We start from the raw sequence: 24,964 nt of genomic DNA, 5'->3' as shown, positions 1-24,964 counted from the left end.
ATAAAAGAGTAAAAAAACTATTATTAGAGTGCACACTGTTATACAGATTCTACACCAGTCAATGCATGTTCAAATTGGTTTCTTTCAACTTAGTCGTAACACACTAGGAACTCCGAATCCTTTACTTGCTTAACTGCCACAGGCTCCTGTTTATAGTGTCATAAAGAATACATCACGAAAATGAATAAAATGTTAAGCACTGGCGATAGATACGCTTAACCCACACTGGCACCGATCTCGCAAGAAGCCGCGAATGTGATTGGGCGATGTTTGATGAGGTTTTTTATTTTATTTTTTATTTCAAACATCTCAAGTACAGCCCCGGATGAATTACGCATCAGAATCGTCTCAGGATGAATACAAAAAAAAAGACACGGGAAACACTCCTGACAATTACCCAACAATGATCTCTGTGACCGACATGGCACGGAGTGGACTTCATCCGGCAGTGGATTGACAAACGGGCTTTCTGTACATTAGTTTCACACGTAAAATACAACAAAAACCCACAAAATGTACCGCACAACAGAACCCACATCATAATTACTGTAGCCACTATAATCTATCCCAAGTACGGCAAACTATATACACACAATCTTATACACGTGTTGTTATGCAGACGTAAACTATAAGTACTGAACGCCACACGCCTTACTGAACCGTGGATGGTTTCCGATGCAATCCTATCGTGTTTGGTTCACTCTCGGTGTGCAGACAGGAGCCCTAATATTTACATGAGCTTACTGATGGGTAAATATTGGTCAAGGCACATTGGCTCAGGGGGGGATGACTGACCTGTGTGAGAGACTTAAGCATTCGCTCGACCCACACACCCCAGCAATGCCCCCCCCCCCCTCATCCACCTCCCAGAAGCCCGGCACAGTCCCGTGACGGTACACATCTCCCCCCACGATAGGTTAAGAGGAAGCAAACACGCATCATAATGATGATGTGTGCAGCCCCGTCGTCAGCTTATTGCCGGATGAAGGCCTCCCTCCCCACGTCATATCTGCTTTGTCTTTAGTTTGTTGTCCCCCCCCCCCACGCCTCCGATGAGCACGGTCGGCTACTTACGGTGGTGCGAAATACGTCCAACACGCATACCTACATATATGTATCGCGATCTCCTTCTTTCTCTGGTACACGAATGAGACGTCATCGGGCACGGTGGCTACCCAACCGTACTTCTCCACACTCGTCAGTGTGGCTCAGTGGAGCGGAGGGACCCAGCAGGACTGGTTCGTATGTTACTCGCAGCGAGGTGACAGAATATACAAGAGATAGAGACGACAGACAATAGAGATACAGATGAGACGGCTGTGATGGAACGAGCTGTAGACCAGACAAAGAATATGTCAAATGAAAGATGAGACAAATTAACTTTTGATGTTCATTGAAATATATTTTTCTGACTTTGCTTTGTCCCTATAGTTTTCATAAACCCAGAGCCCCTGCACTACTTGGGGCCATCAACTTTTGCTGAATTTGCCCGCGTCTAGCGCCAACGCCGATTATTCCACAACGGGAATCGAACTCGAGTTGCCCTGTGCGTGGGGACATGCATTACTGCTCACCGGTTTCCCAGGGCGCCAAATGCCCACCAGTAATTGTCAACGCTGTATTATACTCGTGGCTTTAACACTTCTCTTAAATCCCACCCCACCCTGCCCCCTCAGCAAAATTTGCGTCACAAAGTAAATTAATGCATTCGTGAGACAGGCAGCCACCGTTTACAAGAAGATAAATGTTTTGTTAAAGCCGATAACTGACCCACGAGGAGTTGTGTGTGTGTCCTGGTTTGCGTGCTTTTAAAATGTTAACTTGAACAAAAAACACCCGAAAACTTACTTCTTAACAGCAGCACATCGATTTTTCCCCGTAAAACACGCCACGATTTAAAGCACCACCCACAGCAACCCCGCCGATAAGTTTGTTTTGCAGCTAATAATTTAGATCAATCCACTACAGGGTCAAATCCACTCCTCGGTGAATGTGGTTTGCCAAAAAAATTATAATTTCCGCAAAAAACAGCATTTCTGACCGTTCCGAGGGGAAACTGAGCACCGACACCAAACGACCAATGACCGAGAGATGACAAACGAGCGACCGAACTAACCGACAAACACAACGAGCGCAGTCGAAAAGCTTCCGACCCGAAGCGACCGTCACGACTTCGACTTCTGGCCCTGCCGGACGGTGGCCAGCAGAGCGTCCTTGTCAGCGCGGTAGCCCGAGCGCTGCCAGACGGCGCGCAGGCGCTGCAGCTCCGTGCCGATCTCCTTGCCGGACGTGAGGCCCAGCCGGCGGAGGTCGTGGCCGCTCACGGGGAAGGCCGGCGGCCTCCAACCGTCCAGCTCGCCGGCGGGCCCCGCCTCGCCCAGGTAGCGCAGCAGCTCGCTGGCGCGAGCCTTCGCCTCCCCGTGCGGACGCGCCTGCGCGCGACAACGATCGGACACGCGGGCAGGCACGCACGCGGGCGGGACGGTGAGCGCCTGTTAAGGGTGCAGGCGGTACACTGGGACGAGGGTGTCGTGACCGGAAAATCTGTGCTGCCTTGTCGATGTTTATACTCTGCACTCATTAGGCGCGTAAGTGCTTGCCGCAAATGAGCCGCGATGTCGCGCTGATCTCGTCAAGGAGCGTAAACGGTCACGCAAACTCGGGTCATCCTCGCAGCGGCGGCCTTTGGCGAGCCCATCGAACAAAGACGGTCGCCGCATCGCGCGCTTTCAGATGCGCTTCTGCGGCCGTCTGGAACGCTCTTTCTTCCTTTATTAGGAAGCCACTGGAGCTATGCACGTTTAAATCTAGATCGAAAAAATAATTTCTTTTAGAAATGCTTCTTGTGTTTAGTTTGTTGTCCTTCCTCCCCACACCTCTGATTAGCACGGTTGGCTACGTACGGTATGAAAGGTCAACATACATACATCTGATATTTTCATTCCATGCAAGCGTCGTAGCCGCATTAATCGAGTGCTGCAGCGTTTCCACTTTTCGCGAGCTCAAGTCACTTCTGTCACCGCAAGCACCTCTTTATATTCCTGGTCGACACGTGCGTTACAGTTGGATAACGCCAAGGTGCAACATACACCCACGCTACGGAAATGTTACGAATGCCAAATAGATTCAATGACTACATCGTCATTGTTATTGTAACCAGTGACGCCACGAGGTTCGGCGCTCACGTCGGCGACGAAGACTTTGATGGAGCCGAGCGACATAGCGCCACGCTTCGGAAATGTCGCGAATCCAAAATGCCTTTGATTGCACCGTTGTCACTACAGTAAACGCGGTGACGGCACGGCTCTACAGTCGGTGACGAAGGCCTTGATGGAGCCGAGCGGGTCGTCTCCGTCCGCGTCGGGCCGCAGCTCCCCGCGGTGCTTGACGACGAACGCCGCCAGGTTGCGCTCGTCCTTGGAGAGGCGGAGACGCGCGTCCAGCTGCCCCACGTCGTCGGCGCAGCGCAGGAGCGCCGACAGCAGCGTGATGGGGCGCGGGGGGGAGGCGCGCGAGCGCTCCCACACGCGCTGCAGCTCGACCACGTTCCCGTCGCATGGCAGGCCTGCGCGCGTGGGGGTGGGCGCGGCGTGCGGGTTATGAGGGCCGCGTGATGACGCAGCCAAATTGAACAGGTTGATTCGGTGGGTGATGTTGCGGCTGCCACGTTGACAGTGGTGCACGAATGCACGATTGACGACACCAAAAATCAACACATTCATCTTCTTGGTTCTTTCGGTAGTCACGTAGAATGTAAAATAATAAAATAATAATAATAAAACATAATAAAATAATTCTCACGACGGCTACTTGCGTTGTGGCCGAAACGTCGTGAGAATTATTTTATTATGTTTTATTTTTATTATTTTATTATTTACATTCTACGTGACTTTACCGAAAGAACCAAGAATATGAATCCCTGCAGTCACGAAAGCTTTAAATTGAAAAATCAACACATTCGTCAATAACATTGCGTGGTATTAGTATAAAAAGACCAAAGTAGGAGACGTTTCTTCTTAATAGCATGTGAAGAAGTGCCAAATTCATGTCGTGAAGACTCTCCCACCACCCGATTCGGCCAAACAAATGAACGTGTCACCTGTGCAAGCATCGAACAACGAGCCGCCGCTTATGATTGGGCCGTCTACGAGAGAGCTCCAGAGAGTTCCTCTCACGAGATATTTGGGGTACTCTTCCCACGCTGGCCGTACATATTCTCACAGAAATGAGTACCCACCCCAACCGCACACAACCCTGCCATCTGACTGCGGTGCGCCCATTCACACGGTGTGACAACGTTGGCAGAGACAACGACTAAAATTCAGGTCTCCCTCTTTCGTATGGATTGATAGCAGCAGATTAAAGATGTAATTTTAGATGTTGCTATCCACGCAATTGTCTGTTCAGACGCAGAGTGGATTTCGTCCATTCCTCCTTTAAAGGAGTGAAAGCAGCACCAGCAGCGGAGTGTTTGGGATGCTGGTCGATGGTTAGGGATTCCTGGCCGGACACTCGCAGGGCCGCCCTGAATCTTTTGACGCGCCATTTGTGCGTCAGGTGGCCGCATCGGCCACGCGGCTCAGTCCCGATTCGGTTGATGGTCGGCCATTGGCAGCATGGAAGGTTGAAACCGGAAAATTCTACGGGAGGGTCCTGTATGAGATGTTTACATTTGACTTCGGCCGCAGTCCAGACTCTCGCTTCCATCCCTCGCCTTCGTTTGTATTTGTGGCGTGGAGCGAGGCCGCTGTGATCCAGACGGCGTGATTTTAGGCGAACAGGCGCCACCGGGTTTATGTCCCGATGTAAAATTCAGGTGCAGCCCTTCAATCGCTTGTTTACGATGCTGATCGCAGAACGGCCTGCCCACTCGTTCTCGACAGCCCCCCTATGGAGAGTACATTGGCCATCTCTCCTACCCATCGACACGACCTGCTGATTGACTGTGGTGTACCCACTTATATGGCTGGGCGAACAGCGGCAGTGGGAGGGGACGGGGATGTAATAAGCTCACCCATTGCTTCAACTGGAGATTGAATTTAACCGGCGTCTTCGAGTGTGCCTAACCATTACACCGCCGCGGCAGCATCTTGGCTATCATGATAACCATTATATGTGCACTGAACTTCTTTCGCACCGCCAACCGTGCTCATCAGAGGTGCGGGGGAAGGACAACAAACTATGTACAAAAAGCAGTTCTAAACAAATGAGCTTTCAATCTAGATTTCAAAGTGCATAGTTCCAGTGGCTTACTAATATTGGAAGAGCGTTCCAGATGGCCGCAGAAGCGCATCTGAAAGTGCGTGATGCGGTGACCGTCCTTGGTCGATGGTTATGCAAAAGCCGCCACTGCTAGGATCACGTGGTGAGGGTTTATGCTCCTTGTGGAGACCAGCAAGCTATTCTGGTTCATTTGTGGCAAGCACTTTGTCTGCACTGAGTGCGACCTTACAATGCATTCCCGGAAGCCAATGCTTCTGGTCAAATACCGGATTTATTATATGAACACGCCGTACCTATGTGTGGTGCCACGCCGAGCTTGTAGATGAGAGCGAAGAGGTGACTCGCATGGTTTCCCATGAGTGTCTTCTTCAGCTCCACCCAGATGCGCTCGCCCGCGATGCCGGCCAGCCCGCTCGCGTTGCGCTCGATCGCCACCAGCGTCTGTGGCTCGTGCGCGTCCGCGTGCTCGGCCACGGATCCATAAAACCTGGAAGCGCCACGTGCAAGGATTGAGATCAAGCGTCTACTCGACACGGGCTGTCGAGGCGAGCGCCGTTAGCGCGGGCACATTCACGCCTGCACGGGGACGTGAGTTCGGGTGGGGGGGATTCGCCAGCACCGGGTCCGGCCGACTTTGTCTCCCGAGCGCCGAGCGAGTTGTAGGCACACTGGAGCGGGCGGTCACTTTAAAGCTGGCTAAATCGAACTCGGGGGGGAGGGGGCACCCAGGACAGGTTCAGCTAACTGCCACTCATTTGGGCTAAAGTTTGGAATCAAAACTCAGGTGGCTAGATTTGTTCCGCAATGCACTAACCACTGTCCTGCCACTGCAAAGACAAATATCCCCCGTATAGCCTTAACATACCGTTGGGCAAGTGATGTTAGCGAGTAGCACCAATGAAGGCCGGAATGGAACATGAGGGGGTGGGTGGCCAGCACCACGAGATGCCGTCTTTGTCTCCCTACTGTCGATGTTTACACACCGCACCAGATACTCAATTGAGGCTGAGTCATCCTAAGGCGAGGCCCAGAACCGGTTCAGATAATCGTCACTGGTGTTGGCCGTGAGCGGGAATCGAACCCGGTTCGCCGTGTTCATAGCACAGTGCGCTGACCGCTACACTACTTCTCCCTGCCACGCACATCCAAGCCACCCTCCAAGAAGCAATGGCTCAGCACTGCAGCTCAAAAGTCAACAGGTCAAAGTGTCTCCCGACTCAATGAGCATCAATGGGACAGCCGCTCAACTCCACTGGTGGCTGCCAAACAGTCGTAGCAATTCCACAGGCCAGTCTCTCCAATACGCGACCACTGTTGATGTGATACTTGTTTTTTTACCCTTCTATTTGGCAACAAAACTGACACCTTTTTACAAGGAGTCATGTTTGCATCTGGTCCAACCCATGTGAGACTAGGCTCTAAGGAAAGCTGTCTTGGGTGTGGACCAATCAACTTCAAGGACAGTGCACATTATCAGAGTTATGTTTTTTGTTTGCATTATGACTGTATGTATTGTGGTCTATGCAAACATGACTCCTTGTAAAAAGGTGTCAGTTTTGTTGCCAGATAGAAGGGTAAAAAGACAATTTTCATATTTTTACTGGCAAATGAGGTTCCAATGGTGTAAACACTGTTGACGTCCCACCAAGCGGTAGATATTTAACCGCCCTGGAGAAAACGATGGGCCGAGCGAATCACTTGACCGCGGTACGAACTTGCAACCTTCCAAACGCGAGACCAAGCATGCCATGCACACAGTCACCCGGCCACACCGTTAACGTCTATGCGCTCAGCACTTCATCAAATAGATGTTCAGGTCTTGGGTATTTTATCACCAATTGTCACCCGAAATGCGCGAGGAAAAAAAAGGTCCTTTTGGAATGGTCATTCCGCAAGGGCATCCCCTTCCACATCAGGGAATAAAGGTGAAAAATGACACCATAGTGATCCTTCTGTAGCCACTTTGGAATATTTGGCTGTTGCTACACTTGTAAATCTGGCTTAAAGCAGGCGTGGCTGCCCAAGCATCAATGCAGCCAGCAGCGATGCCTCAGTGGTCAAACATGATGCGAGTCATCTGGCCACCTAACGAGCATTGTATTCAGGTTGTGACTTTAATTTGATCCTTTCTCATTCACCAAAAAACTATTTATATGGTTTTCAAGTCACCGACACACACACACACAAAAAGAACGAAGAACAGACATCCCGTCCATCTATTTTACGAGACGCAGAATAGGTGGCGTTGAAGAAATATATATCCTCCACGAGACTGCACCTCCCGCAAAAATCAATGAATGTAAAGACTACTTATACGCAAGTGCACAGCGGCTTGATTGCTCTCGCAGACACCCATTGTGTTATTTCTCTAGACTGATTCATAATATTGATTTTCAAAAGAAAAGTAAAGCCAGACTTGTACGTCCAAGTTCAGCAGACGGGGGGATTTTTTTTTTCTCTCTCTACATAAATGATTTATTACAAATTGTTTCACAATATTAGCAAGAGTCTGGTTCTTATAATGAAGCACCATTTCGTTAAATCAATCGCGTAAAGTGCTGAGCCATTAATCCTGATGTAGGAGTGGTAAATGGTTTAAAAGTGAGCCAAAATAATTGTGGGAAACTTATTCGAGTACCAAGGCTCGGTTACACGTACGGTATTTGAAGGTATGTACAAGTGCCAAATTTTGAAAATGAGTTGAACACGTAGGCTTTCGTGACAAACATTATTCATAATAAGGTGTTTGGGTTAGAACGCGTAAATATTCATGTGTCGTTAACACACCACCACTCGACACAGCCAATTAGTGAGGTTTGTCACGTGAACAAATCGTGCCAATTAGTTACTACTTGAGCACACCGGCTTGTTGGGAGAGTCAACCCACAATATTCACAATTGTGAATAATGTGGGTTAACGACACATTAATATTTACGCGATCTCACCAAAAAAACCTTTATTTTGAAAACTACTTGTAAATTACTTAATTGGGGAACACCGTGCAATCCTCCTGTTGTATGGGAGAAAAGACCTTCACACACTGCTCTCTCGATCTGAGCAACACACACAGGCAACCACCAGCGTCATCAACCGGCTCCGGACATCAACCCCGTGGTATGTTCTCTGAGAAGTTACGCGAATAAGAATCCCGCAATCGTCACCCCAACCCTCTTCTTCTTTCCTATGGCGTGGGAGGGGGGGAGAGCAAGTGTGTATCGATGTGATAGTTGAATGTTGAGGCCCTTTAACCTGATCCAAGGTGGCAGTAGACGCTGTATGGATTGCAGCGATCCTGCCAGGCTGTGTGGATGGTGCACTCGACGGTGATGCGTTTGATGTTTTGGGTTTTACCATAGTCGCAGTTTGGCGATTCTTTGAATTACCCATACTCTGAAACACATTACCGGACCCTCCTGGAGGAAGGGGGGGGGGGAAGGGGTGGAGGGCATGCAGCACAGGACAGATTCAGATATCACACATCAATTATGCTAGCCAGGGTCAGAACTGGAACTCAGGTTTGCAAGGTTCATAGGTGCAGTCTGTGAGCCACTGCGCCACTGCTCCGGACAGATGAAAGGAGTACGCACCTGAAATATCGCAGGATGCGGAGATAATCTTCCTGGATCCTTTTCTCTGGGTCTCCTACGAAGCGCACCTTCTTATTTTTCAGGTCCTCCATCCCGTTGAAGTAGTCGTAAAGTGTCCCATCGAGACCTGACGACGCACGACACAAGGCGTCACTGCACGATGCCTCGTAGCCGTCGGCATCGATCGTAGAGTCGCGCCTGCTATGCGTAGTGCATGCTATGATAGTGTATGGAACTTAATAATGCCATTTTTGGAATGTGTTAATTTACAAATGAAATGCAATTGCAATTCATGGCGTGCATGAATGCCATTTGAGATGCCATTTTCGAGTTCCTCTCACTAATGTCATGCACGTCACTTTGGATTTCTAGCTAGATTAGTCATGTTTATTAACTCTTCCTGCTTTTGTACTTCACAACCCTTGTGCGTGCTAATGAATCGGCCGTTTTGGCCGGGTATCCGTTGGAAAAGAGCTTATTACCTCAATGAGCCTCACGCGAAATAAACCGACCGACCGCTTCATCGTATAATTACACATTGTGCATAACGGAGACATGACAATGACACTTTAGGCTTCGTATGGCAAGATGCGATATTTGTAACACAGCGTTCTGCAGATTATAGGATGCTGTTTCCCCGCTGTAGTTTAAAGCAAAAGTTGGGAGTGTATCAAATAATCTGGTAGTGGTATGTGTGTAACTATATTTTTACAAAATGATTGACACAGGGCACAAAAGTTTTGGGTTTGTCTTATTTTCCCGAGTGTCTTATAATCAGGGGAATGCGGTAGATGTAGGCTTTCAAGTTATTGATGCAGTAGAAATATTCATCAATAAATGGGTTAATTTAATTACTAACTAAACGTTATATGTTACCAGGTAAGGCCCACTGAGCTATACAGATTTTTTTCAGAGGTGACCCAGCCACAAAGGACAGCTCAATGAAGTGGCTTATCATGTGGACATTTAGAGCGGCCAAAAACTCTAAACGCGTGATGTTGATTCTAACTATGGAGTGAAAAACCAGAGGACCCGGATAAAAATCCACACGACAGCGGGGAGAACATGCAAACTGCAAATATGCAGGCGCCATGGTCGTGATCGAACCCACAACTTCCTCCTGTACACCAGGCGACGGAGTTAACATCTCGCCACCGTGATCACCGAGAGGAAGGAGGATTTAACGAACATCAGTCGGTCAAAACATTGGCATTTTCCTTTGCTCTTACAGTAAAAACACAGCCTGTAGTTGTATTTAATTGACCTGTTATGCGTGTATATTATACCACTTCGCACGTATTGTGGATAAAAGTACTGAAAATTACAATCATCATCATGGCAGAAAAATACGAATATTAACAACTTCAGCATCCTTATTATCAACACAAGGAGTCATCATCCCACACCGTTATCACAAAATACATGTATTGCATATTTTTTTTTATGTGATGTAGTTTGTTCTAAAACTTACATTTTAGTGAGTATAAAATACATTAAATCTTGACTTAAAGCTTTCGTGACTGCAAGAATTCATATTCTTGGGTCTTTCGGTAAAGTCACGTAGATAGGTTCAAAGAATATTTTTGGTTATTTTCTTTGAACCTATCTACGAGACTTTACCGAAAGACCCAGGAATATAAATGCATTGCCCATTAATAGAAAAAAACGCTGGAAATAAGCAACATTTATGTTAATGGGGAGGTTTCTTAAATCCCCAAGTTTCCACAAAGCAGCATACACGGGTCCACAAGTCAGTAGAATGGCAGGTTGAGTGTTGGGGTAAAGTGTGGGAAACTCTCGCCCTCTTTCAAGACGGTGTGGCCAGTGTGGAAGAGCAGGCCAAAAACACCGTCTAGAGTGGATCTCCAAAGCTCCCACTAATGGAACGGTGTGGCATGAACCGCAAATTGCAGGGCTACACATTTGCCTAAAGTTACGTGAAATAGCTCTCACCAATAAATAAGGGCATGGTTATGCCCAATGCATTAAAATCACAACACAATTTGTATTCACAAGATGTCCACATTTCAAATATACAAAGGCTTTTCATGACGAATAAAATGAAGATCCAGGAGTTGATAAAATATGTAAATCAGACATCCACGTCTGCATTCTCCGCTCTAAAAGTGCAACGTGTCGGCTTATATTAAATGTCACTACTACGAGGCACACACCCACAAGTCAACATCTGACTTTAGTACGGAGGCCTTCCGTGTCTCAGCACAAATTAGGCTCAGCGTATACACACGGGCTGCGTTTATTCACTTAGAATGATGCATCGACTGCATTGGAAGGCGTAATTTGTATTTATGCATTTCGGAATTTATGTTTTAATAATGTGCACAAAGAGTGTTGACAGCCGTTATTCTACTGCACAAGAAGCAGTGTTAACATAAATGGCCAAAAAAGACATCTGAAATAACTTGACACCCTTTAACATATTTAACAATGACACTTAAATTACTTGGTGTGACGTATTTATTACCTGTAATGTAGCATGTATAATTTATAAGTGTGGAAATGTTCCCCTTTAAAGCGTTGTCTGTTTAAATAACAAATGCCCCTAGAAAGAAAAATAAATAACTGCCTTAATTTAAAATTGCCCAAGTTGCTGATAAAATAGCTGAACACAGTCCCAGAAGAAACGGTTCATGATGATAATGTTTGGACCGGGCTCAGAGATTAAACTTCAATTAGATAAGGTGGACTGAAACAGTTTTTTTTTAAGAATTCACATTTTCCAGCAAATTGGTAAATCATGCAATGGGCCATCGGGTTTGGATAAGGCTGTTGCAGAGTAAACAAAGAAAATGTTTGGACACAGGTATTAAGCGTTTAAACAAAAGTTACAGCAATGTCCTCCACCTTTTATTACCCCCCTGTGTTGTGGCTCTAACAATCAGATAGACCACAAATGACCAAAATAAATATAGGGCCCCAAGCTATTTGGTCTGAAAAAGGGAGATAGAGACACAGGAATAAATAGAAAAATCTCTCCCCCCACAAAAGCGGTCCCAGACCATCCATCTATCTTCTTTAGAGCGGACAGTTTTGCACGCCGCTGAAAGAAATTCAGTACAACTCGGAGTCTCTACCACAGATTCGTGTCGCCTCGGCCAAGCGGACCGTGACTGCAGATCCTACCCTCTGTAGACTGGAAGTTTCTTTTTTTTTCTTTCCCCAAAGTAAACTACTGCAGTGCGGGCTCGTAAATGAGTGTGTCATGTGAGGACACTTTTTTCTGGGTTTTATTGGCTGACCAATCGTTTGCAATGTCCAGCACTGCAAGCGATCTGTATCACTGGAGCAAGGTCCCACAGGACTTAGGGGCCTGGTCAATGAGGAATAGAGTTGTAACTCCGTAGAGTCCCGACGGATGTAATAATGCGTGCTCCTGTGAGGCTTTTTTTACTACAGCACAATTATGGGTGTAATATTATTATTGCCGCCGATGTATCACCAATCCACGCCTATAACCAAATCACTCAACATGTACCAGATCTCAAAAGACCGCAGAAGCTAAGCATAACTAAGCCTGGAGAGTACTTGGATAGTTGCCCACCATGCATGGATGCTATGGGGTTATGTTTTTGGCGGCAGACAGCAGTGAGGAAAAAATCTATTATTTTATTCCCAGATCTATGCTCCCTTCCATCACATAGCCACTGCTGGTCTCCGAAACTGGCGAAGAGGGCTTAAAGCAGGGTTATTGCTTTCCTTCAGTAATATTTCCAGAATGGACTCACAGTATCAGCCACTGATAAGCCAAATATTTAAAAACATTAAAATCTGAGATTGGCAGAGTGGTTAGGGCACTGTGCCAACCGCTGCCGCACTCACTCGTGTGGTGCGGTATAGCCAAACGACTTCCATGCCCAGAATGGCATGGGAAGGCTTTCATCCAGCAGAAGATTGACATGTGCATCACTAATCAAGATATGCAGCAGCCCCGACTGACAGCAGGATTCAATCTTGAGCCAGTCGAAGGAATTAAATTCCTGTGGCAAGAACTACTTGCCGCACTGGAATCCCACTTCCGACCTCATGTTGAGTGACACTAACCAGGTGGTGCTTATTTTAGAGACCCTGGAGAGACAACGAGCTGAGTTGATCGAGTCCAGCATTTTAACCTTTAATTGAGAGCTCAATGCCATCCAAACACTTCTATATCTCAGCTCTAAAACTGTGGCGTCACATGCACATATCTTGGCAATTGAGTGCTTCGTTCTCCAAGCTAATACCACGCGTTCATTATAAAGATGCAATGTGGAATCAGCAAATAACTCCTTAGAAAACCAACTTGTGCAGCACACATTCACCAAAATGTAGCCAATTTTAAAGTGGCAATGGGTTAAAGGCGGCCGAAAGTTGTAAAACAACCTACATCTGTAACGTGCCGAAAATATAACAAACGTCTCAGAGCAATGAAATAATGGGAGGGAATGGGAGGGGCACAAACAGGCAATGAGAGAAGGCGCTCATTAAGTGGGTGTGAAGACATGGACTGATGATGATTGCTTGTGTTGCAATCGAAACGTCGTGAGAATTTTATTGTTTTATATTTTTATTATTTTATTGTTTCCCTTCTACGTGACTTTACCGAAAGAACCAAGAATACAGCCGTCAAAGTGTTGAGGTAGTAGTGATGTAGTCTGCACTGCACAGGGCTGCAGACACGAGTCTCGGCAGGCTTGGCCCAGTTCGTCCAGCAGTGGATAGGGCATGCACAACACAGAATGGGCTTTTTCACCTAGTTTTGTGGGCACAGGCCCAAAGGCCCACAATGTCAAATGGCAACCAACAAAACATCACCGTCGAAGATGTAATGGATGAAAGTTAACTTGTATCTTGAATGGAGCAAGGTAATTGTAAGGGCTTGCGGGGGGGGGGGTGAAAGAAACACGAGGAGGGAATTCCCTCGCTTAGCAGTGCGAGTAATGAATTAGAATGAGAAGTATCGTGACCAGCAGTGGTGATTCTCGAACGCAATGTGGATTGAATGACACAATCAATCGTGGTAGACCGAGTCCTCAACATGGGTAGAGGAATCAATGAGTGACAAGTTCACCGGACCAATAACCACGGCGGCAGCAACGATAGAATATTGGTAACGAGGTGGTACACCGCCAGTGAGCGAGTGACTGGAGTGATAACGCGAGAGCTGGATCGTCAAAACGGAGCGCGCGTGATCACGGCGCAAAATCCCCTTCGGGGGGGGTGGGGGGGGCACCTGCCTAGGAACATGGAGTTGATGGTGAGGTCGCGCCGCTCAGAGTCCGTCTGCCAGTCGGTGGTGAACTCCACCTCGGCGTGGCGGCCGTCTGTCGTCACGTCCACTCGCAGCGTTGTGATCTCAAAGTTCTGCTCGTGCACCTGCAGACGAGGGGGCATGCCGAGGGAAGCGAGCGGATGAGAGCGTGCAAGAGGACGCCCCCGGTAGGTCAGCCGAGGCTTCGGCCCGCCGAACGAGCTTGCCGATGGAACGCACCCGCGGCTCGAGCGGTAGACTAATGCGAGAGCTAATAAAAGGGGATGTTGTTTGGTTTTATATACCGGAGCGAACAGGCGACGTAGCACTACCCTCCCCTCCTCTCCCCAGGGGATTCCGGCCGAATGCATTTGCAGTGGGCGTCAATTACAGGACGAAATGCATCGTCTTGCAGCAGCAGCTTTGGCCCAAAAGGATGCTCTGCTTGCCTTAGCTTGGAGGCTTTCTGCTCTAACAAGCATTCATGGAGCAACAAATGGGTAATTTAACAATCGTGGGCAACCTTCCAGGTTTAGGCCATGACCCTAGCTCATCATGGTCTACTCTTGTCAATAATGCCATGGATGCATTTCACAGCCACATAAATCAGCATATGGCACGCAGTTTGATACCATTCCCCGCGGTGCATTATTGGCGGACCTACGTTGGATACGAGCCGACCAACCCTGGGAAAAACCATAAGCGGGTCACGAGTGGCACGTTCGCTGCTGAGCAAACCAGGTTTTTGATTCTTGGGCCAAAGTAAAGTGGTGTAAAATATTATAAATATATGTATAGCTGAGCGCTGGCGGTGCACGACTGTAAAATTGCGAGGGATGTGAGAACCATACAAATTCGTGAAGCTTCCTACCGGGCAAGTTTCGCCATCTTCTGGCTCACCGGAGGAATGGCAGTACAGCAAAAGTATCTCCAACTGGTCAGGAATGGGAGCGTTACCTCCCCCCGCCCACACATACATGAGCTTTCTCCGGCCACTCTGATTTCCTCTGGTTTCCTCCCGCATGCATGCATACAGATTCATCAATGCAGTTCATCAAACATCCAAATGTAGGACCACAGAGCTTGGGCGACCGGTTCTGGCTGCCTTCTCGCTCGCCTGCAGTTTACCTGAATCAGTCTCTCGTTCTCCCCCTCTCCGACAACGAGAGGGAAAAAACTGTGCGAAGGACAATTTCAAAATCATTAATGGTTTGCACGACGGGGATTATCGTGGTGGTGGTGGTGGGACGAAGGGCGCACCCTTGCGGTGATGGTCCCATGCTTCTCGCCGAGCGTGTTGATGGTGCGGACGCCGGCCGCTGAGAACATCTCCTTCATCTGTGCCGGGGTGGCGGACGTGGCGAAGTCGATGTCCTGAGGTTGTTTGCCGCTCAGCAAGTCCCGCACGGCGCCACCCGCAATCCGCAGCTCGTGCCCGTGCTCCGCAAACAGCGCTGTTACGAACGCGATTGGCGGGAGGAATAATTATAAGAAAAAATCATTATTCTGCAGCTTAAGTACAATGCCAGTATTTGTATATGGTGTAAGCTGTCAATGTCTATAGATGTTCACAAATCAGACCTTCAGGGCCATCCACAGCAAGGGCCTGGGGCAAATCCCACAGTGTGGGATCCCCTGTCAAATGAGGATCTGATGAAGCTGGAAGATCAATAAGCTGAGGAAGAGGCCGATGAAACGATACCTCCACCATCACCACCACCGCCACCACCACGAATGTTCACTTCAAAAGGATTGTCAGAGGTTGTTATTCATTGGGAAGCAGCAATAGACATTTTCAGAAAGGATGATCCAAAAATAAAAAGCAGTTCTAGAGCTAACAGGACATGAACCGATAACATTCACTGCTCTGAGGAGCTGTACCAGCAGAAAAAAAAAAATTCTTTAGACGAATTTTGTTCTGTTCAATGTTCTGCAATCATTGCCAGAAGGTCCGGGGAAGAGCCCGGAAGAGACTCAGCTTCCTCTGGTGAACAATCCTGTGGCTCCAGCTTTCATCGTCAAGATGAAGAGGCATGTCATCCCGTCCCTTCGTCTGCACCACTCCACCACTGCTCACTCCAAGAAGCCTCCGTTAGTAAACTCTTCAAACATCTCTGATAAGGTTCATATAATTATCTGTATTCATCGTTTGTTGAAATGTACGTCCAATTATAATCACATTTTTGTATACGCATTTTTTTTTCCAGAAATGTCGACTCGGAACTCAACCCCTGATTTTAACATTATGTCTACGGGAAATTAGAGTTCGCTTTAAGTAATTTCAACTTGCGTAACATTTGCCAAGAATGCATTCCTTATGCATAGCGGTAGATTCCTGTATTTAGTTAATCATGTATTTTTTTATTGTGTCATTGTTGATCATATTTCTTCCCTAAAATAATCTCTTTCCATAACCAATTGCTTTTTGTTACATTTTATGCAATCATTGTGCCAGTGTCTTGCTTAGTAAGTGCCAATTTGTTTGAAAATAATAATTTATCACAACCTTTTAACGATTTAATTAACACTTATTGGGATAAACTTCCGAAGCCCATTCATTAAGCGTAAATTAATAGTCATGTTTTTCTCACTCCAATTCATCAACATTGATATAATATCTTAAGAAAATGTGATAAGCTATTTAAGTAAAAATGGACAAAGAAAATGTCCCCACGTGATGTCTAACAAATTAACACATTGGCTTTCGCGAAAATCTGTCTGTCCGCCTGATGATGCTGGTTGTAATTACTGGCAAAACGTCGTACTCAGATTGTAAAAGTTGGGGATTTGCTCTCCAACACACCGGTGTACCGTACTAGTAACAAATTGACATTTTCTGTTTACGTGACAAACCTTACTAATTGGCTGTGTCGGGTCATGGTGGATTTAACAACACATATTTTCGCAATCCAACCCACAAAACCTATATTATGGATTCATACTCTTAGTTCTTTCGGTAAAATAAAATTAATAAAAATAAAATAAAAATCACGACGTTTCGGAGGCAACACAAGTCTCCGTCATCAGGTGGGACCGTCACAGCCAGATTTGCTGCATCAAGTGATGGATGTTAAACAATCTAAGGTGCTCCGAACCGGGGATGGCAGTTCATGCGACTTTATCCTTGTGAACTATCAGAGTAATGCATCTAGTTATTAAATTAATTACAAGCAATGATCAATGACAAATCGATGACAACCTGAAAGTAATTTTAGAGGAGTTCATTTGAGCCAAAGACATTCTAGGTGGCAGCGATGTGACAGGTAAAATTAAACATATAACCAATGCAAGCTTAAAGCCCTGTTAATAACACGAGCAACTTACATATGAAATGCACATACAGGCAGTGCCCGGGTTACGGAAATCCGACTTTACGAAAATGCTCCCATAAATCATGTAAAAAAATTATGCTGTATGCGTAAATGTTTGCATTAGTTAAGCAAGCGCAAATAGTGCAGCGCGGTGAGCTTGCAGATTAATCCAGCGGAGCGAGGTGTAAAGTGGGGCCGCATATTCCCCAAGGCGGCGGTGTAATGCGTCGCACTCCGAGTCACGCCGTTACATTGTTACCGTGAGCATACTGTACCCGCCACATCGTGTCCTAACTTTCAGTGCAGTACTACCCTTAATTGCATTGAAATAATGCCTGGAAAGCGACCAAGTGCTTGCAAGAGTGCAGGACCTGCTCGCAAGCGTAAAGTGGTTGATTTAGAGCGGAAAAGCCACGTTCACCACCAAAACGCCGCCTTCACCGGGCCCCGTTAGGACTAAGGTAAATGGATTTTTTTTTGTAGCGTTGGGTAATTATTTTCAATTTACAGCATTACGTCATTGTTTTGCTTCGTGGTATTCATTAACAATTGGACACAGTACAGTATATGTTGCGTTAGTTTAAGTATGGGTAGTGTTAGGGTTGATATTTGATCAAATGAAAGGGTCCTAGGAAGTGCATAGCGTATGTAGAGAGATGCAATACAGTTAGCGATAACAAATCGGACGACAACGCGATACGGTAGTGAGAGAAAACGGTAGGGGAGGCACAACTATTTCCGGCTAAGGGATTTTATCTTGAATTTGGGGGAAAATTGTTCAGTTTCCGACATGGAAAATTCTGGTTACGAATATTTCTCGGAAACCTAACCATTCAGTAACCCGGGGACTGCATGTATACGTTATGAGTGCAGAATTACAGACAACATTGCCCCCTACTGAGAAAACGTGGTAGGAACCTGCCTAAAGTCTTGGAATTGAGTGCAGCTTTCCTGGACAACCAAGCGTAATAATGAATCTAATAATAAACGAAGGAGACAATGGGAGGAATCCATCAAGGGAAGGAGTGAAAAGAAGCAATTAATGGTATGCGAAGGCACAGAGCTGAAGAGAAAGGTGTTGTGGAGAGACGTTGAAAGCAGAGAGAGACAGGATCAGGCTCACTCCCATACTCTCTTAATGAGTCACTGCAGTCTCGTCAATGGAGCGGCATGGTGGTGGCTCTAACCAAAAGCTATATTATTTTATTACACGCTTATATTTAACTCACTCTGTCTGTTGTTGTATCCTCAAATCTTGGAACTCAATTTTAACCAACTTTCCCAATGTGGTATCGACTGCAAACTTGGTATACTTATGTAATACTGATGACAATACTATATTCTATCATAAAAAATATATTTTATATAAACATTATTTTTTATATGTTGTTTCTGCTTGGCTCTAATTGTCCACGGTAAACTGACATTGGCTGTAATTCTCCACTGTCCCTTACGTTATGGCAAGCTTCGGGGCCACTTCCTGGAGTCGTGGCGTTCTTCCATTACTAGTACGGTACATTTCATTAAAGCGTGTTTTTTTTAAATATTACTTATTTTGTTCACATTGACCATTGTGCAGGATGGCTCAGGATGCAGTGGCAGTCTCGATCTACAAAGTTTCAATCAGTTGACGGAGAGTTTAACTTTCAACCCCAGGGAAACATAGCGTTCCAACCTACGTTTAATATACGTCTGTTTAAACTTACAATACTATTTAGTGTGACGTATTTAGGCAGGTCAACTAAGCTGCACATCACCGATAGTTAAAAGCATTATGAGCGTGACAGGAAGGCACAAGAAATCCCTGCTTGGTCTGCTGCAGGGATTTGACGTAAGTTTTCTAAAGGCTGCCCATATGGCTTAAACAAAGACAAAGATCCTCCAAATAGCCTCGTCAGGCTGCTGGGACAAGACACTATGAAGAGCAGCACAGGACACAAAGCGGTGGTGTGGCCAGCACCATGCATTGCGGCCGCATTTGTCTCCCCAGTGCCTATGTTTACATGGAACACCAGGTACTACTCTTATGAGACCAAGTCAATCTAAAGTTCAGATATTCACCATTGATGTTGGTCGTGAACGGAAATAGAACTCGAGTCGCCGGGTTCGTAGCGCGCTCTGCTACCGCTCCACCTTCTCTACGCTACAGCTATGGCTTGCGATCACACAAAGGCAAAGACAAATATCCCCCGTATAGCCTGAGCAGACTGTTGGGACAAGTGCTTTTAGCGAGTACCTCTGAAGGCCGGCAACGGCACACGAGGGGGTGGGTGGCCAGCACCACGCCCGGCCAACATTTGTCTCCCCAGTGGCGATGTTTACACATCGCACCAGGTACTCATTTGAGTCCGAGTCGACCTAGGAGAGGCCCAGGCCCGGTTCAGATAATCGCCACTGGTGTTGGCCATGAGTGGGAATCAAACTCGGGGCGCCGGTTTCACAGCCCAGCGCACTAACCACGACACTACCGCTCCTCATATAAAGGCACACACACACCATGAAGGGGGTGGGGGGGGCAGTGGTGAAGCTAGGCAGTACCGGCAATGGCTTTGAGGCCATCAGTGAAGAGGCACTGGAACTCGCTGGTGCCCAGCCTCATGGTGCGTCCCTCCACCCGGGAATGCAGCGTCCTGAAGGCAGGCAGCACGAGTCGGCTCCACAACATCCGCCGCATGCGGTGGCGGCCGGGTCCAGTGAACTTACTCCACCCCAGGGTCACTATCGCCGCTATGCAACCTTAAGGAAAAAAAACAAGAGCAATAATAATAGAGAATTATGTGGCACATTTGGTATTCGTGATATTAGGGTGCAAAGATATCACCAAGGCGCTGTTACACAGAGCAGTAGATTCTGCTAGTAAGACGATGCAGCCGTGTCAATTTCCACAATTAGGGGTGCCACGGTGGTGAGATGTTAACTACATCGCCTGGTATACAGGTCGTGGGTTTGATCCCAACCCTGACGTCTGTATATTTGGAGGTTGTATGTTCTCCCTGTGGTCGCGTGGATTTTTCTCCGGGTCCTCTGATTTTTTTCCTCCACATTTACGAAACGTGCGCTCGGAGTGTTTGGCTGCCATACTTTTCCACGTGATAAGCCACTTCATTGAGCTATCACTTGCGGCCAGGTCGCTTCTGAAAGAGAACTATATAGCTCAGTGAACCTTACCAGGTACAATAAAAAGTTAAAAAAATACGGAATTCATCGGACATTCGTTTTTACGTGGTAAACTTGGACCATGAGGCCAGGATACGGGAGCCACTATTTTTCGAACGCTGTCACAGGAACTTTAATGTTCACCATGAAGCAGATGCCGTGTATTTATGGGCTATATACAGGAGAATTAGCCGAGGCGGCCGATGGGCTTGAATTCTGACAATCTTTACAAGCGGAAAACGTGCTATCTCTTGGTCACGTCACAGCCAAGCGTGTCGCGTTGTCAGTGTTATGAATAGATGTATAAACTATCCTGTGTTCGTATGTTATGCGTGACAGTGTGAATTTTAAACCTGAGAAGCAAATAAAAAGTGATAAGGCGCCTCGGCTAAGTACCAGAGTTGGAGTTATATGTTCGGTGGAAAAACGATTACTTGTTGCTTGTTCACGAGATGGTTCGAGTCAAGGGTAGACCTAAGCGTTACTGTCTGGTTGGTTATACGTTGCGGTAGGGCCAGCATTGTGTTGGCTAATGTGCTCCACCGGGAAGACAAAGATAGCCAGGCATGGTGCTGGCAAATAGGTGCTCACTAAGAGCTCACTCGCCCAGTCTACACAGCTTGCATGGAGTGTAATATGTAAACACTGCCCTTCAGCTGTGTGTGGACGCTGGCCTCTCGTCTCTGGAACAACAAGGGTGGAAAGATTCCCATCCAACAGTCGAGGGGAATTTCCACCACTTAACACCACAACCTTGCTTCAAGCCACTCACGAGGTCAAAAGTCAAATTACTCAAATTGACAAAATGAATTTTCATTAAATCTAGTTCAAATCCACGGGCGAGTCAGCCAATCATCCCCTCCAGGAGCGAGCCGGCCTCCAGAGACACCCACAACACGTTCGTCAACCACACCGTCCAAAGGTTATATAAACATAATAAGCGACGTTCCAGGCAATATACCTTTCTTCATCTCCTCTGCAATAAGGCGATAAGAGCCACTGCTCTTCTTAATTGCATTGGCCGAACGTCCACTATTACATCGTGTCCCTTATGGAACAGGGTCTTTCTTGCCTCTAATGTGTTGTGGAGTTTGTGTCATTAGCGCTCGTGTGCCACTGCCAACGCAGAATGACCATACCTGGCATGCCCTTATCAGTGTCCTACCTTATTACAGACCAATTCAGACCGTATTGGTCACCCCGTGCCCTTATAAATCTCAACGCTCATACTACAAAGTCCCATCACAAGGAGAGAAACACGAAGACAGATTTGTGTTGCTGCCCGTATTGAAACGGCTGTACGCCGTATGGACCTGTACAAGAATACGGGGTAACTTATGTGGGTCGACAGGACTGAATTAAATATGATGTGATCATGGACTGCAATACTGTATGGGGCAGTTCAGCGAGATAATACTGGTAGGAACCTCCTGGTTACACCATCCCACAGGGGATTATTGTGTCCGTCCGTCGTGCATCCAAAAATGGGAGGGGTGGGGCTGGGTGGAGAGGGGAGGGTGGGGAGGAGCTGGGTGAGGAGGGGCTGGGTGGAGAGGGTGGGGGGTGGGAGGGGTGGAGCTGGGTGGGGAAGGGGGCTGGGTGGGGAGGGGCTGGGTGGGGTGGGGCTGGGTGGGATGGGGCTGGGTGGGGTGGGATGGGGCTGGGTGGGGTGGGGCTGGTCACCCCGTGGTGCCCTTATTAAACTCAACGTTGAACCTACTCACGCCGGCTTGTGCCCGCCCTCACAGTCGGGCATATTTGCGGAATACACCACGCCGCCGTTGACCCTGGCCATTGACCGAGCAACCCAACGTTCCTACCAGCTCCCTCTGCAGGAGGAATGTGTTCACTGATACAACTGTGCCCCCTAGCGGATTAATAACCACACACAACACGTAATGAGCGAGCTTGCGACGGACACTGCACACATATAAAAAGAAACATTCCTGCATTTCACCCTCCACGTTATCAGCCGTATAATAAACTACACGACTGTCGGAGTGCTGTTGGTAACCAAAGATTAACAACAACAAGTCGGGAAGTCGGCTGAACAGTTCGCAATGTCACCATTCGGTTTGTTGTAACGATTAAAATCGGTAAAGAGTTTGACAGATTTGATTACCCGCTCCGATATATGCGCCGATCGATAAGAATAGACCCCCCCGGGGTTTGTTTCAACAGGCCAGGAGCTGGGATCGAACCGTCGAACCCCGAGTTCCACCACCATCGCCACGACTATGGCAGCGACACGTTCCAAGGCTGCATTCACAGACATTTCTACATACGCGCGGCAAAAGCAGTAACCGGTTTTATCCACCGGTTTTCATTCGGTTACCGTTCGCGCGAATCAAAAACTCTCGAAACTGCGGTGGGGTTTTTTGTTTTGGTGGGGGGGGGGGGGTCCTTTGCGCTAAGGAGGCCGTCACTCGCCTTTAAAACTCCCGACAGCTGGCGACGAGACGCCCTTCGAAGGCGTCTTAGCGTAGGGGCCGACGTCCTAAAGGTTTATCGTCAGAACCATTCCGCCTGCGAGCGCGAACGCCGATGGAGTCGTCGTCGTGGGTCGCCGGCCCCGGGAGTCGCCACGCTGGAGCCGCTCGCAGGACCGGAGCGGCCTTCAGCTAAAACTACGGCGAGCCGCGGGTGCAACGCACGCGCACGCACACAAAAAAAAACGCAAAAAAACGCGTTTTTAAATCCTTTATATTAAGTTCGCTTGCTTGCTTAGGACCGTGCAAATCTTTCGGTCGTTTGTTAACCCACTTCCCGTGATCCAATCGAGCTGACATTTTACACACAGACTCGTTGTGCGTGACAATGCATTTTCGTGAAAATTTTTTTAAATTTTTTTACACTGTTTAGGCAAAAATAAATAAATATTTAATTACCAATTGTTTAATGGTGCCAGACAATCATCTGACCCATAGGTGGCAACCATCTCAAGCCAGAGGACGAGAGGACTCTAGCCGCCCCGATGCCACGCATATAAAGGATTTATAGTGAAAAACTTTGTTTTTACGGGTTGACTTGTTTTGTGTGTTCACATTTCGGACAGACAAATGTAATCCCCATCACTATTTCTAGATTTGAAGCTTTCGTGACTGCAAGGATTCATACTCTTAGGTTTTTTTTTCGGTAAAGTCACGTAGGTAAAAAATAAAATTAAAATTCATAGAAGTAATAATAGAAATAAAATAATAAATCACGACGTTTCGGAGGCAACACAAGTCTCCGTCATCAGGTGGGGCCGTCACAGCCAGATTTACTGCATTAAGTGAGGCAAAATTCCAAGAGACAAGCCCTTAAATACAATATGTATTTTATTTCTATTATAACTTCTATTAATTTTAATTTTATTTTTTACCTACGTTACTTTACCGAAAAAAACCTAAGAGTACCCATCACTATTCTTTGGTTATTTCGGTAAAGTCACGTAGATAGAAAATAAAAATTAAATACAAATTTTATTTAAAAATAAAAAAAATTATTACGTTTAATTTCTAAATAAAATTATGTTTACTTTTATTTTAATTTTATTTTTCTACATACGTGACGATACCGAAGGTACCAAAGAATATGAATTCCTGCAGTCACGAAAGTTTGAAGTCAAAATCCCCATCCCACTCCCCCCACTCATGTATAACTCAACCGGGGATGCATATATCCAATGTCATTTATGTGCATTCATGAATCTACCCCCACTCCAAAAGCCCACAACATTTACAATTTACTCTCAAAACACACCGGTGGGCTGAAGTAGTAACTAATTGGCGTTTTGTTTACGTGACAAATCCCTTACTAATTGGCTGTGTCGGGTGGTGGAGGATAACGACACATTAATACTTACGCGATCTAACCAAAAAACCTGTATTATGAACGTCGTACTCAGATTGTAAACGTGTTATTATGATCAGGCTAAAAGCACTGTAATATACCCAAGACCACTTACAAAACATGGAATGTATTATTTTAACATTGATATACGCTCACGCAATATTTTTAGATTTCTCGTGTGACAATTGTTTTTTGCCCTGATTTGCGTCGTGATTGAAGATGCGTTAATTTAATTCGTGCCATTTTGGAAACCCAGGTCACTGCAAATGAGACTATCCCACTCTCTCGAGCTCTTACCCGGTGAGACAAAATAAAGTTGGTGACGATGATGTCAGCTCGGATGGCTATACATGCCATACAATCTCGCGATCATCCATTAAATATATGGATGTATATTCTTGGTTCTTTCGGTTAAGTCACGTAGAAGGGAAATTATAAAATACTGTAAATATTAAACAATAAAAATTCTCACGACGTTTCGACTGCAACACAAGCAATCATCATCAGGTGTGAAATCCACAGCAAGAAAATTTGAAATCCACAGCAAGAAAATTGAAAAAAAAATCTTGCTGTGGATTTCACACCTGATGATGATTGCTTGTGT

At 46.6% G+C, this 24,964-nt stretch overlaps 1 protein-coding gene across 1 annotated transcript; it reads right to left on the bottom strand.

Moving 5' to 3' along the window:
* Nucleotides 1-269: 269 nt before the first annotated feature.
* On the bottom strand, nt 270-23,136 carry TRNT1 (tRNA nucleotidyl transferase 1). The gene is made up of 8 exons (XM_061573972.1): nt 22,957-23,136; nt 19,909-20,106; nt 15,320-15,513; nt 14,046-14,184; nt 8,812-8,938; nt 5,517-5,710; nt 3,312-3,565; nt 270-2,432 (listed from the first exon to the last, which is right to left on the bottom strand). Exons 2-8 carry the CDS (start codon nt 20,042-20,044, stop codon nt 2,166-2,168), a joined length of 1,311 nt encoding a protein of 436 aa, XP_061429956.1. The 5' UTR covers nt 20,045-20,106; nt 22,957-23,136; the 3' UTR covers nt 270-2,165.
* Nucleotides 23,137-24,964: the final 1,828 nt, after the last annotated feature.

The sequence above is a fragment of the Lethenteron reissneri genome, chromosome 54 (genome assembly GCF_015708825.2).
Source record: "Lethenteron reissneri isolate LAM-NWPU_2019-01 chromosome 54, ASM1570882v1, whole genome shotgun sequence".
Lineage (NCBI taxonomy): Eukaryota > Metazoa > Chordata > Hyperoartia > Petromyzontiformes > Petromyzontidae > Lethenteron > Lethenteron reissneri.
This window is presented reverse-complemented; position numbering and strand designations above follow the sequence as displayed.

Coding starts and splice junctions, on each gene's coding strand:
- TRNT1 (XM_061573972.1), bottom strand. CDS start 20,044: ATGCGGCGGATGTTGTGGAGCCGACTCGTGCTGCCTGCCTTCAGGACG. Junction 15,514..19,908: donor TGGCCTCAAAGCCATTGCCG/GTACTGCCTAGC, acceptor CGTTCGTAACAG/CGCTGTTTGCGGAGCACGGG. Junction 2,433..3,311: donor TCAAGGCCTTCGTCACCGAC/TGTAGAGCCGTG, acceptor TGTCGCGCGCAG/GCGCGTCCGCACGGGGAGGC.